Consider the following 15721-nt stretch of genomic DNA (forward strand, 5'->3'; position numbering starts at 1 on the left):
GGAGCATTGGTACTTGTGGTTTTTTTGTGTTATGTAGTATTTATGTTTGTCCATGAGCACATGTTCAATGTTTTTAAATGTTTGTTTCAGGTTTGCCTGGAATTGTGTAGTTGAATCTGACTTCAGGTTTTGTATGGTGCTGGTATTTATGCATTCCTTGGTTTTTGTGATGTATTGCTCTTTGTCCATGAGTACTGTTACATTTCTCTTTTCCACTCTTGTTATTAGTATGTTGTTGTTTAAACCTTTTCATGGTCACTGCTTCTGTTTGGTAGTTCTTATTGTGCGCTTGCTGTGTTTGTTTTATTATGCCTTTTCTTTCTTTTCTTACTAATTCTCTTGTCAGTCATATGTTTATTTCACAATTATTTTGTTGTTCTTCACGTGTAAGGATGTGTTCAGTTTCAGTTATGAAATTTGCTATGTATTGGTTGTTTACTTTGATGTTGGTACAGTGTTTCAACCATTTTACCAAGAGCATTTTTTCTTTCTAGTGTAGTTCTGTCTCTGTCAGCTTAACTAAACGTGGGTAGTGTGCCATGTTCTTGTGGTTTCATGTTTAAGATGTAAATGTATTTTTGTTTCTTTCTTACTGTTAGTTTCATTATTTTCTGTATATGAAGACAGAAGATAATGTTGCGGGGCCACATGAAGTGGCTCAAAAAGTCTGAGGGTAATTTTGTATCACACTTGCTATGGAACTGTTTAAGAATTAGTCAGATATCTATAGAATGTAAATTTTAGTGCAGTCAGAGTCAAATTGCTGTGGGCATTACAAAAGCAACTCTTGTGAATGTTAGGACAGGTGGAAGCAGCTGATGCACTAAAAGATAAAGACAATTCTATAACTTGAGAATCTGAAAGATTTAAATATCTCATAGCCAAGGAAATTACCTGCAAGATTAAAATACACAAATGCATTGTCTGTTCATGAATAATTAGTAAAAAAACAAAGATTTACAAAAGACCTATTTGAAATTAGTTACCTTCTTCTGAATGAGAGTTGTCAAAGGGCCCAACCAAGAGGATCTGTAGTGGCTATCCCATCTTAAAGAGATACTTGTTACACCTCCTCACCCAAATCCTTAAATTATATAATATATACAGCAGACTTTAACCTGGACAGAATTCATGCACAATTCAAATTGCTACAACTGATGTACAATCATTTAATGTGCCATCTAATGGAAGAAAAATTATTGATGAATGTGGCAGGGTTAGAGAACTGCTTTAAGACATTACCCAATTGGTTATCATAATTATGACACTTCAAATGTAATCCTTGAAGAGGTCTTTCATCATCTTGCAACAACATAAAACTTACATCAAGTAACAATGACACAGTCAACTCACCCATCTGAACTTTCTTCATGTTTCTCATGGAAACAAGTGTATCAGACAATATATTTCACACAACTATTGTTGTTTTGGTGATCAGGATGAACACCTAAGCTCAAAGTGTAAGCTTAAAGGAAAATAAAATAAAGAGGTTAATGCTGTTAATACTAATTGTCAGTATTGGTTTGAATTACCACGATTGGCTGTCTCAGCTTGATGTAATAATTTATTAACAAAACCCTGCGGTTTAATAACACACTGCAATCAATAACTTATGTGAAGGTGTGAGAAAAGTTCAGTACGGTAAATTACTCCATATCTAACACACTTGGATTCACACTTTCACCAAGGAGTAGAATGTGGAACAGAAATCAACAATCAAAGAGTAAATCATATAACAAATGTCGCTTGTGTACAGCATCTCTGGCATCCAGCAGGAAAGTTTCGTGGCACTGTACTTTCAAACACTCGCCCATGTCATGGTGCTGGACGATGACAGAAGACGCCACACTAATCTATAAAATAAATTGTATATGCATGAACTGCTTGTTAGTTTGAAGTATTAATTTGCATGTTTCATTTATTTTTGCATGTGGTGATGAAACTGCCACAATTGCTCCTCCTATCCCTAAATGCTGATATTTTGTGTTTATGTCCACCTATAAGCCCATATACATCTCAAGCACTTTCTTTTGCAGTCAGTATATGATTGAAACCTCTTGCCTAGGTTACATTATCATTCATTTACAACTCAAAACACCTCAGATATTTTATTGGGTGAGGTGGTGAAATTTTTGAGACAGTGTGCTAGCATTTGATAAGAGCAAATTTAAAATTACAGTCAGACCACTCCATGTTACACCTCACAGAACAACTGATGAAATGTTAAACAAAATATTACTTCAGTCATTACTTCTTTCTTTTCTCTTTCACTTTATTTCTTACTGTGTAACTGTTAGACCAGAAGCTGTATCAGTTTTTGGCTATATTTGCTTTGGATAGGATTTTTTTTTTTTATATATTTAATGTAGGAAAAGATTGACTGCTACTTACCATAAAGATAACACTATGTTGCAGACAGGCACAGTTAAAAGACACTTACACATAATCTTTCAGCCACTGCCTTTATCAGAAAAAAGAGAGACACACACCATTCATTCACACAAAAAAAGCACACCTCATGCACACATGACCGCCATCTCTGGCAGCTTGAACCAGCTAGTATCCATCATTAAAAAATAATTTTTTCATTAGGTATTACTCCGGTAATGAGCAGACCTGATTTCAGGACAGCACATCTTCACTTATAGCACATAAGCTTACTGTAGAGTAGTGGTTCTCAAACTTTTTGAACTTCGGGCAAATGTAATGCGCTGCAAATAATTGTGGGCACACTATATACACATTTCTGAGGAATATTTTACAACAGTCAATACAGGAAATAAATACTGTGATAAAATAACAATTAAGTCATTTTATTTTGAATTTCGCATCCAAACTGCAGAAAATACAAATTATATTAATGAAAAATCACAATATGAACAAATAATTTTTGTATAAAAAAAATGTGAAAGATTCATGAAGCATGATTGTAACCCAAATGTGATGGCTGAGTGCCATGTTGCCTGCTACCCTTTCAAGACGAAAGGCAAGAGAAACTATTAGGTGAAAGATATTGAAATGAAATAATGCAATAAAACTAACGATTAGTTCAAATTATAGAGAAAAGTAATAAGCAATACAAATGAAATGTACCTTACGTCTACTCTTTCTAGAATTTATGAGAAACATGAGCCCAGATGTGTCCTCACAATTTCTTCAATGTTTGGAGATATATTTGAAAGAAAAACTCTCATTTCCTTGTCGATACACTGAAGAGTTCCTCTCCTTTCATATTTAATTGTGGTGAGGGCAGAAAATCCTAATTCACATAAACATGACTTCAAAACTTGAAGTAAAATGTTCAAAGCCTTTTATATATCGACACATATTCTTCTTTTTAGAAATCCAAAAGGAGTCAAGAGACTTCGTTATGGAAAGAAGGCACAGAACGAGGCATGTGAAAATAATTTGCACGGCACCTACAGAACAAAGCGTGGTAAGAGGGGAGATGGTTAGGAAAATTTCGTGACCAGTGTTAGTCATCCATGGGTGCTTGTGCACCAGGTACCGACCAGTGACTAAGATAGTTATATTTTACACACAAAACTAAAAAGAGTTCACTAAAAGCACATTATTTCCACCAAAAATTGTGAAATTAAGGTAAGGCTGTTGTCATGCAGTTCTAGTGCAAGGAAGGAAGAAAATGGCCTTTGAGCCATTTATTAATTATGAGTGACCATGAAGCATGCAACTTGCAGTCCATGGTTGCAGTCTTGGACTGCAAGTTTTTTACGACATATCAAATAAGTAGTGTGTTGGCCACACTAAACTTGACCACGGATAAAATGTTACATTTATAAATACAGTTACATTCATTATTAAATGAATTAATCACTCCCACAACTGCATAATGTTATGGTTGTAGCAATGTGACAATTGTCTGACCATTCTGTTTCTCCAAACTACAGCATTCTGCCATCTGAATAAATATTTTTTCCACCCCACTGTGAATTACACTTTCTCTAGAATTCCTAACATTTCTTGGTGGTGTAAGGGATGACCTCGATGGGCCAGCAGTGGCTTTATCATCACTCCTTATTTTGTAATACCTTTGTCCAGTTCCCAAACAGCCACTACTGTTAGATAGCTAAGAGTAGCAGCAATGGAAGAGTGAAGACAGTCGGCATAAAATGTTCCAAATACTGTCAACACTAAGGGAGAATAAGCCACCCTTTTTCCTTAACCAAACTGATCTATTCAACAAAATGTAAGGAGTCATTCCATATTATACCTGTTGTGAAATGGATAAAATTGAGTAGCCATATGTCCTTTTATATTTGGCCACATTTTTTCCTAAAACATTACAGGGTGCACCCATAAATGTTCTAGGGTGCACTAGTGTACGCTGGTGCACACTTTGAAAACCACTGCTGTAGAGTATTATGAGAAGCGTCAGTGTCTGTGACATGAAGCAATGTTAAAATGTATCACACAGTTGTCTACATGATTTTAAAAAATACACAACTTCAACAATGCACATTTCGTATATGAAACCTTTTCAACAGAGAAAACTTTATATTAGTTGCACTGATGTCTACATGTCAGTTAAATCATTCTGCTTTCTCATACATATTTGCAGAATACACACAAAGAAGTATTAATGGTGACTCAAATCTTTGTCTGTGTGACTCAACTGCAGATAAGTTTATTTTATCCTGGATGAATGGTACATGGTAGCCAGCAGATGATGCTTGAGAAAAGATACATTAAATAGACAAAATTGTAGTCAAACGGGAGAATACCACATGAACAAAAAATTATATTAAAGCATGTGGGAAAATTGATAGTATGAGTACTCTGGAACACATAATAGAAACAATCTTTCAAAAGAAAGACAAGTAAAATACAGAGAAGCACTTTGTCTGATTTGCAGATAACAGTGACTATTACATATGTAAAAATAGTTTTTATTTATGAACACAATAATATTTATGTTTTCAGAATGCTGCTTCTAGCCACATCATTTCTCATCCCCAGACTTATGAACTGTAGAGAAAGACAACATATGGTCGTTCTGTGTTGCACACTAATCTGGAAGTGGGTATCTGGGAGGGTCAGAACCAGCAATTGAAAACAGAAATACGTTTGTGTCTGTAAATAAAAATTATTTTAATTAAAAATTGTGGAGATAACTGAAATATCATAATGGTTTGGATTAGAAAACTAAACACAGTGTTCGTTGTGGTTTCAGTAACAGGTCTACCACATTTAGTACATGTATGACATGCACGGTGATTTTTCAAATGGCAGTTTCAAAAGAAAACATTAACAGAAGTGACACACTGCTTCTTTATGCTGGTCAATATTTTGAGATTTCTCTTTGATTGAAGATTGTACACAATGTAACACCTAGTAAATGGTTTGTAATATGAATCTAATATGTACCTGTAGAATGAAGAGTAGAAGCACCTTCGGAAAAATAAATTTATAAAAAGTAAAAGATGAAGAAACTGACTTGGCTAGTAAAAATGGTAGAGAAAATCTTGTGGGTTCAGCAGCAATTGTATTGTATTTAATGAATGGTATAATGCACACTGCGATTTTCTGAATGACAAAGTTCTTAAACTGGTGAACGGAATTACAACATAGATTCTTTACTTTGGTTAAGTTGTTGACATTACAATTAAAGAACATTATACACAATATAATACCCAACACATTGTACATAATATAGAAGAACTACATGAATACATACCTGGCAACACCTTTGAGCCAGGCCTAGCCTGCAATCCACGGGCTCGTATAACTTCTACCTCCAGGTAGCCTTTCTGATAGCACATGCTGAGCTGTATATCCCCCAGTGCTGGTGCTCCTAGCACTTGCCGGCCAACAAGCTGACCTGGACCAAGGCCATCAATGAAATCCGACAGCTGACCACCATCTTGCGCCAGCCTGAAGGAGGGTGACCACCTGTCAGTGGTTGCAGTAACTGTTGTAACATATAATCTGATTTATAAAAGAAAAATGACTCCTATGCCTGTTAGATGTGTTGCACTCATAATCTTTAGATGGAATGTGTTCTAATGAAAAATTTAAAAAGATTCAGGTTATTATAATGATCGTTTTTATGTTTTGGTTGAGATTAACTGTTAGGGACTCATACAATTCCTTGCAGTAATCTCCTTGACTTATTTCTACATCAACAAGTTTCACTCTATAGCCCTCAGGATAAAAGTGTTCATAAGAGCAATTGTAATGAATCACAACAAATGTGACAATGTCACCTGTATATGCTGTAGCAAAAATATAAGAAAAACATTACAAACGTCTATGATGCAGATGACCAAATCTGTTTGTTGAACAAGTGACTTTTATGTTGGTGGACAAAGTAATAAATATAGATGAATTTATTATGATGATGATACTGGCAAACAGAAGACAAGCAATGGTATGATGACAGCTCTGTATTTACTTTACAGAAGAAATATTGATCAACAGAAAGACACATAAAAATAGCTGTTGATCAGCTTCCTAAATTTGATCTCTTTTATATTGCATATACAAGGTGCACATTACACTCTCTCTTCTGATGTTGTAGTTTGTTTGGGTCCCAGTAACACAGTATATACATGGAGCATATGAGCATGCTCTCCAGTGAAGAATAAAAGCTTGGAAGGTTAGCAATAATGACCATAACTATTTATGCACCAGTCTACTAATCAATATTGCTTCTGTGTAGTGTATAGAAACCTGTTCTCAAGCTACTATTGATTAATAATAGGGTTTAAAATACACTACCCATCACAGCAGAATATCTGTTATTAAATGGCTGTTCAGTGATAATTAACCACTTCAGGTACGATAATTTACCACTTACTGCAAGACATCTCTGATGTTTTCGAAAGCAGTAGTTCATTGAAAAATTTACTGATGAAAAAATTGATATCTACTAAACAAAATTGTTAAATCTGAGAAGACAATCTCACTAAAACAAAATAACACTAAATATGAAATCTGCATAGAAACTACACTTTATTTTAATCTATTTTATGACTATAACATAAAATTATGTAATAAAGAATGGCAAATCCCATAAACTTTAATAGCAGGAAATAACAGCTCTTCATTTTGTTGCTTGTGGTTCATTTATGAGACATACACAAAGAAAGAGGATAAATAAATATTGTAGAACTATGAGCAGTAATAATACCAGTACAGTTTTGCAGAATCAAATTTTAATACAGTTTTGCAGGGGAAGCTGTAAAATACTACAGTTTAGCTGGAGTTTTCAAATGAGTAAATGTGTCATTATGTGACACAGTTTCCAGAATTGAAATCAAATTTAGATAAATATATTAACATTCACAAACAATATTACATTAAAGACTTTAAGCCACAATACTATTTATAGCTGTATGATGCACTGCATAATTTTTGATAACCGCAAAGGCATATGTTCCCATTCTACTTTACCATTACGTACTTAACAAGCAACTCCACACATATATAAAGAACTAACATTCAGTAACTATTACTGTATGTTAAGAATATAGAGCTGTTATTTATTCCAAAATGTACAAATTATCACTCACTTTTGGAGCAAAACAGGTAAGTGAATGCACAATATTCAAGCTTGAGAGTTATTGCCATTCCTTGTATTATTATGTACACAGCACAATTTACTTGACAGAAATTTTAAAAAAGTAAAGGTATTTTTGAGAGAGAGGAAGTTGTTTGCACCTGTTAATAATATACTTTGAGAATGACTCAATGACTCAAGTGCTTTGGCAATCAGCCACATGAATATGATTCCATTTATTATTACTGACTTTTGGTTCACTTCACATTCAAAGAGAATAATAGGCAAAGGAATACTGGGTTAACATAAAAAATAAAAATTATAAAACGGTTAATTTTAACACCAGCAGGTTACACATTCCCTAACCTCCCTATATAGGACAGCAATGTCAGCATTCCATTGGTGCCAATTTTAGTATGTGAGGCATGATAAGGCCTCTATTTATTTTATACAGTGTTTTTGTTGGGTCATCTCCCATAAATTACATCATTTCATGCAATATATAAGAGGTGTACAATAGTACGCAAAATAGTTTAATAAGAATGTAGGATTTATTGTTATATGTGATTGATAGTACAGGGTGTGTCAATACATGCAGAATTGTCTGAACTGCCACAAATGATGGTAATAATGTGATAACTGGAACAAAATTTTACAATTCTTAAACAACTGTAATTTTTAAATGTTGGGTTCCCGAAAATCTGAACATGATGTGTGTTGCTGTTTTACCTGGACTGAAATGTGAAATGCAAAACTGCTTATGTTGCTTTAACTTATGTGTTACATGTCTAGCTGAAAAGTTTTATTCATCAGCAACATTGTTTCTCCTGAAGCTGTAAGATCATCACATAATAGTACGAATGTTTGTTGCAATATCTATATTCTGTTGTTACTTGATCTTATTCTTAAATTTATGTACATACTGCATTAACAAAAATGATTAACTAAAATAATTTCAATGGCCTGTATAGTGCAGCTGTAGTATATTAATGGTCCTATCATAAAGGAAATTTACTGAAAATGATAGGAAAAAAAGAACAGAAAATGATCCACTGCAAATAATGGGTATTCTTCCTAATAGATTCCATTATTTCCAGTATGACACACACAGCTAAAACAAGTGGCATTTCAAACAAGACTTGGGACAAAAGTAATCACCCTGGAATCCATTATGAGTACAAGTAAACACTACAGAGTTTCTTGTAACATATGAAAGTCTGTTGTACGTGACAGTATTATGAATAGACTCTTGCTACTAACCATATACCGGAGATGTTGAGACACAGACAGGCACAACTAAACATGTAAGCTTTCAGCCAGAAGGCCTTCTTCCAAAATAGACAACATATACATTCATGCAAGCACTGCTAACATGCACATAACCACTGTATCTGGCTGCTGGGGCCAGACTGTGAGCAACTGCACATGATGGGAGAAGTAATCAGGGTGTTGGGGGTAGCTGAGGTAGGGAGGGGGAGGGAGAGACAGGTATGGATGAGGAATGGTAAAGTGCTGTTTGTGTGAGCATACGCTGATGGGGTGGACAGAGGGTAGTGCAGCTAGGTGCAGTCAGGAGGTTAGACAGCAGAGAAGGGGGTGGGGGTGGGGGGGGAGTAAAAAGACTGTGGGTGCATTGTGGAAAAGAAGGCTGTGGAGTGGGAATAGGGAAGGGAATAGGTGTGTGATGGACAAGGCCTAACAAAGGTTGAGGCAAGGACGGTTACAGGAATGTAGGGTATACTGCAGGGACGGTTCCCATAAGGGCAGTTCAGAAAAGCTGGTATTGGTAGGAAGGTTGCAGATGGCACAGATTGTGAAGCATTTAGTAAAATGAAGAATGCTGCTTTGGGCAGCGTGCTCAGTAACACGGTGGTTCAAGTGTTTCTTTGCCACAATTAGTTGGTGGCCACTAATGTCAACAGAGAGCTTGTTGGTTGTCATGCCCATGTAGAGTAATGCACAATGGTTGCAGCTTAGCTTGTAGATCACAAGACTGGTTTAACAGGTAGCCCTGTCTTTGATGGGACAGGTGATGTTTGTGACTGGACTGGAGCAGGTCATGGTGGGAGGATGTATGGGACAGGTCTTGCATATAGGTCCATTACAGGGATATGAGCCATGACACAAGGGGATGGGAGAAGGGATCATATAAGGATGGACGAGGATATTGTGTAGGTTCATTGAGAAGCTGAATACCACTGAGTGTGGGGCAGGGATGATAGTGCATACAACATATCTCATTTCAGGGCATGACAAGAGATAGTTGAAACCATGACAGAGAATGTGATTCAATTGCTCCAGTCCTGGGTGGTACTGAGTCATGAGGGGAATGCTCCTCTGTGGCTGGACAGTGCGACTTTGGGAAGTGGTGGATGACTGGAGAGATAAGGCATGGGAGATCTGGTTCAGTACCATGCTGGGAGGGTAATTATGGTTTTTGAAAGCTTCAGTCAGACCCTTGGTATATTTCAAGATGGACTGCTCATCATTACAGATGTGGCACCCACGGGTGGCTTTGCTGTATCCAAGGCACTTCTTGTCATGGAATGGGTGGCAGTTGTCGAGGTATTGCTCATGGTACGTAGGTTTAATATGGACAGAAGTACTGATGTTGCCATCTTTAAGGTGGAGGTCAGCATCGAAGTAGGTGGCTTGTTGGGTTGAGGAGGGCCAGGTAAGTGAATGGGATAGACGTTTTGAGGTTCTGGAGAATGTGGATATGGTGTCCACACCCTTAATCCAGATCCAGATGATGTCATCACTGAATCTGAACAAACCTCCTTTTTTGATGTTGACCTGCACTTCAAAGATCAGTATTTCCTTGCATATCAAACCCATCAACCAACAGCTATACCTCCACTTTCACAACTCTTACCCATACCATACCAAGAGGTCCCTTCCATTCAGCCTAGCCACCCATGGCCATCACATCTGTAATGACGGGAGTAGTCCCTCTTGAAATATACCAAGTGACTCACTCAGGCATTCACAGCCTGTTATTACACTCACAACCTCATACAGAAACAGATCTTATCTCTCCAGTCACCCACCACCTGCCAAAGTCCCACTGTGCGGCCACAGAGGAATTTGTCTCAGTACCACCCAGGACTGGAGAACTGAATCACATTCTCTGCCATGGTTTTGACTACCTCTTGTTATGCCCTGAAATGAGAAACGTCCTGTGCTCTATCCTCCCTGCCCTCACCCAGGGTACTCAGCCACCCAGTGAACCTACACAATATCCTCATCCATCCCTATATGATGCCTTCTCCCAGCTCCTTCCCCCAGAGCTCATATCTCTGTTATAGACCCAGATGCAAAACCTGTCCCATACATCCTCTCACAATCACTTACTCCAGTCCAGTCACTAGCCTCACCTATCACATAAAAGGGAGGGCTATCTGTGAAATCAGTCATGTGATACACAAGCTAAACTGCAACCACTGTACTTCATTCTATGGGAGGCTGACACCCACAAGCTGTCTATCTGCATGAAAGGTCACCAACAAACTGTGGTCAAGAAACACCTGGGAACACCCAGTTTCTGAGCACATTGACCAACACAACATTGTTCATTTTAATGACTGATTCACCATATGTGCCATACAGAACCTTCCTTTGAATGCCAGCTTTTCTTAACTGCGCTGATGGGAACTCTTGCTGCAATATATCCTACATTTTTGTAACCCTCCTGGCTCAACCTTTCCCAGACATTGTGCCACACCCACCCATTCCCTTCCCTGTTCCTACTCCCTTTCTATTCCATAAGCACATCCATGGTCTTTTTTATCACCCTCCTCCCCCCTCTCCCCCCCCTCCCATCCCCACTGCTGTCTAACCTCCCGAATGCACCTAGCTGCCCTGTCCCACCCTCTGCCCATCTCATCCATATATGCTCCCACAAACAGCATTTTCCCATTCCCCACCGTACCTTGCTCTCCTTCCCTCTCCCCCTCTCTGCCCCAGCTACCCTCACAACCTAGACTGCTTCTCCCATCACGCACAGTTGCTCGCAGTCTGGGCCCAGCAGACAGAGGCAGTGGTCACTTGTGTGTGAGCTGTGTTTGTGTGAACATGTGTGCATATGTTGCCCATTTCGGAAGAAGGCCTTCTGGCTAAAAGCTTGGATGTGCTAATAGTCTTTTTGTTGTACCTGTCTGCGAGTCAACATCACCAGTGTATGGTGAGTAGCAATCCATTCTTTGCATAATACTGTCACTATCCAATCCTGAATTTTCTATTGTTAGTAAATCTTTCTAATGTTTTTTTTTTTTTTAATTTATGTGCTTTAGCTTCTTACACTTTAAGAAAAAAATATTTCTTTCAGTTAAAGTAGTACTTGGCAAAAATATTAACCACATACAGTAAACTGGGACATATGGGAGAGGTAAATAGGGATAATGAAGAATACTAATTTGGCTATAAGAACATATAATCAAAAAAATAATTTGATTAATATTTTAGCTTTATCACCTCTACTAATATACTAAACAGAGTGTTACTATTGATAGCAGAATTACATGTATTTATCTGAGACAAGTGGGTTGGTTCAGTTAGAAGCATCTGATCTAATGCAGAAAACCAAATTTTGAGAAAAAAGTAATTCTTTAATCCTAATTTACTTTCACTGCAATATCACTGGTTCAGAATCTCTTGCTATCATTTCTGCCCACAATAAAAGTGAGATATAAATGGATAAATAGAAGCTCATGATTACAGAACCCATAGTGAAAAATTTTATATAGAGTTGGGGAGAAAAAGTAGAATAGGGTACAGACAAGCATCAAAACTAGCTAAGGGAACAATACGTGATTCTAAATCTAAGATGTTGCATGAAGGGCAAAAAAGACAATGGTATGTAATAGATGTGACTGATCTATTTTTCTATTTGTGTTTTGCCTATTAATCTATTGTATGTGCCCTTTCCTCTTTACTGCCCTCCACCATTTGTAATTGTGAGTTGCAAAAGTACAGGATCCATGTTGCTGTTAATAATGTATTCTTCCTATGCTTCACTTCCATGAGTAAATTTTGTGGACTTCATCCATGAGTAAGCAAAAACTTGTTATTTTCAGGAATATGGAGTAAAGAATTCACTTCAGTGCCAAAACAAGGAACTATTTTCTGATATTTAAAATCCCAAAGCTGTGTAGGGCTACAACCAAAAGAATTGTCACATGCAGTAATACACAAAATGTTTCACTCATAGTATTTCTTTCAATTATGAAAATGAGCTACCACCCCCAGTTCCATAGCCCTTTTTGAGATTTTGTGTATTATTTGTATATGTAAATCTTCTGCAGTCATCTGTTGGGATATTTATTCTATCCCCAAAGTGTGATGAGCACCATTATGGTGACCAATGTAATATGGGCAATCTCACAACCTGACAAGCAATCACTGCTCATTTTTCTGTGTTGTCATGATACACACTAAACTAATATTTAAGATGAATGTGTAGAAACAGATTATGCAGTATGTGTCAAAAGGTAAGACTTCAAGATCTGGCTCAGTAAAACAGCAATTTGTGTTCATTCTCCTTGCCCTTGTATCTCTGAACAATGCAGCTGAAAACTTGGTATGTAATTTGACAGTGGTTCATATCATTACCTTGTATCGATCATTGCTGTAATTATCTAATCTCCCCCCCTCCCCCCCCCCCCCCCCCCCCCTATCTACACTCACTCTGTCCTCCCATTGTGCTATTCATCACTAGCAACTACAGTTTCTTCTTTTCATTCTTTGTGTCTTTTCTCTATTATGACTTCTGTTGTGACCTTTCACTCTCTTCATCTTTTGCTCTTTTCTTTAGCTCATGTAATCTCAGATTTCAGTCCCTTCTCCTTGTCTCTGACTTGTGAACTGCCTTTTCAGTTATTTCAAATTTCTCATATTTTACAATTTTGTCTGTTGATAATATTTTATTATTGATTTCCCCTCATCTGCAGTGACATAGGATCTTACATGGCTTTCTTAATTAATTTGTGGTTAATGCCATATCCTGCAACCCTTTTCTCTTAACTATCTGATGAAGAAATTTCTGGTTCTGTGTGTTTCGTCTGAGGCTGCCTACTACATAGAATTACTTTTTAGCTTAATTTATTGTAGTTTCCCTGTGAAAATCCTTTTTGGGTCATAACTTTTATTATCAAATGAAAGGGGCTTGTCACAATATAATAGTTAATTTTCTTCATTTATTAGAAGGAACCAACGGTGTTTAAGTCTTGTGATTGGTGTAGGAAAAACATATTAATTTTTATAAATCTTATTCCATTCTATCTAGAATGAATAACAACATGCTATTTAATGGATACTAAAGGTTTCCACTATGTACTATTTATTGCATTCTAATATCATAAAAAACTTACATTTTTAAGTCAGTCAACTGTTTAGGAAAAATATGAGCAACATAAGGTTCCAGGTGTCTCAGCTGGCATTCAGATAAGTATGGCATAATTATACAATACTCTTCTTCTTTACTAACAACTTTTTAATAGTCTTCCTCATATGACATGCTGTTGTGCTCTTCAGCCCGAGACTGGTTTGATGTAACCCTCCATGCTACTCTATCCTATCATCTCCAAATAACTACTGCAACTTATATGTTTTTGAACCTGCTTACTATATCCCATCTCTTGGTTTCCCTCTGCAATCCACCCTCCCCACACACGCACACTAACCTTCCAATACTAAATTGGTGATTCCTTGATGTATCAGAAAATGCCCTATCTGTTGATCCCTTCTTTTAGTCAAATTGGGCCACAAATTTCTCTTTTCCTGAGTTCTTCTCAGTACCTCCTCATTAGTTACATGATCTACCCATTCAATCTTCAGCATTCATCTGCAGCATCATATTTCAAAAGCTTCTACTCTCTTCTTTTCACAACTGTTTATCATCCACATTCCACTTACATACAAGGCTACCCTCAAGACCCTCAGAACACTAAATCTATATTCTGTGTTAACAACTTCCTTACCTTCAGAAACGTTTTTCTTGCCACTGCCAGTCCACATTTTACATCCTCTCTACTTTGGCCATCATCAGTTATTTCACTGTCCAGATAGCAAAGCTCATTTACTACTTTTAGTGTCTCATTTCCTAATCCAATTCCCTCAGCATTGCTTTATTTATTCTGACTACATTCCATTACACTTGTTCTAGTTTTGTTGATGTTCTTTTTATATTCTCCCTGCAAGACAGTGTCCAGTCCAATGCACCACAGCATTGTGCTTACTACCTGAGCCCCATCTTATTCTGTTACTCGTTCCTGTGAACGGGAACGCGTTATGCAGGTCTTGAAGTCACTTGCGTCCATTTATAAAAGTTTTTACTGAGTTTAATGAAGATGATGTTGGCTGGATATATTCAACGATGCCCTTTGGCTACACTGAATGAGAAATACCAAATTAAGATAACCTGAAGATGCCTAAATAAGGTGAAATGTGTAGTTGAAAAATAAAAAACTAAAATTGCAACCAAGACTGTTTTTAACCAATACTGTTAAGCACTGGTTTGCTGTATGCCACATATGGATTGGAAGAACTATGATACTTCCACTATGGTGCAACATTTGCATGCAATGGGGAAAGGTCAAAAATTGGGTATATGGGTACTGCTTGCTCTAAGCCAAAATCAAAAAATCAGTGGGTGCATCTCTGCTTGCCCATCATCAATTGTCTCGTGAACAACACTGAGCATTTCTATCCTGTATCATTACTGGCGACCTGTGTGCATCCACAAAGATTTTTTATTACTGGCGACAAGAAATTGTGTCTTAATGCTAACATAAGGAAAAGAAAGGAACAATTGAGCACAAACAAAGCAGCAACTCCACACACAAAGACCTGTGTGCATCCACAAAGATAATGTTACGCATCTGGTAGAACATCAATGGTGTGGTGTACTACAAATTTCTTCGCCGAGGTGGGACCATCACTGTTGACATTTATTGTTAACAACAGAGTTGTCTTGCAGATGCAGTCCAACACTAATGACCAGGAATATTGCATGAAGTGATGCTATTCCATGATAATGTCTTCCCACATCTGCTAGACTGACAAAAAAAAAAAAAAAAAAAAAAAAAAAAAAAAAAAAAAAAAAAAAAGTAAATACAGTAGGTGGGTTTGTAAGTCATTCTGCACCCACCTTATTCACCTCATCTCACACACTAAAATTTTCACATTATTTACTTTCTATCAAAG

The 15721-nt window shown here is 37.0% G+C and overlaps 1 protein-coding gene across 1 annotated transcript in view; it reads right to left on the reverse strand.

Annotated features, from left to right (window-relative positions):
* LOC126457260 (regulating synaptic membrane exocytosis protein 2) overlaps window positions 1-15721 on the reverse strand; it is a 1246504-nt gene that overhangs the window by 249566 nt on the left and 981217 nt on the right. Inside the window, exon 21 of the mRNA XM_050093425.1 lies at window positions 5696-5910. Within this exon, the coding sequence (XP_049949382.1) occupies window positions 5696-5910 (215 nt within the window). The remainder of the gene's footprint in view (window positions 1-5695; window positions 5911-15721) is intronic.

The sequence above is a fragment of the Schistocerca serialis genome, chromosome 2 (genome assembly GCF_023864345.2).
Source record: "Schistocerca serialis cubense isolate TAMUIC-IGC-003099 chromosome 2, iqSchSeri2.2, whole genome shotgun sequence".
Classification (NCBI taxonomy): domain Eukaryota; kingdom Metazoa; phylum Arthropoda; class Insecta; order Orthoptera; family Acrididae; genus Schistocerca; species Schistocerca serialis.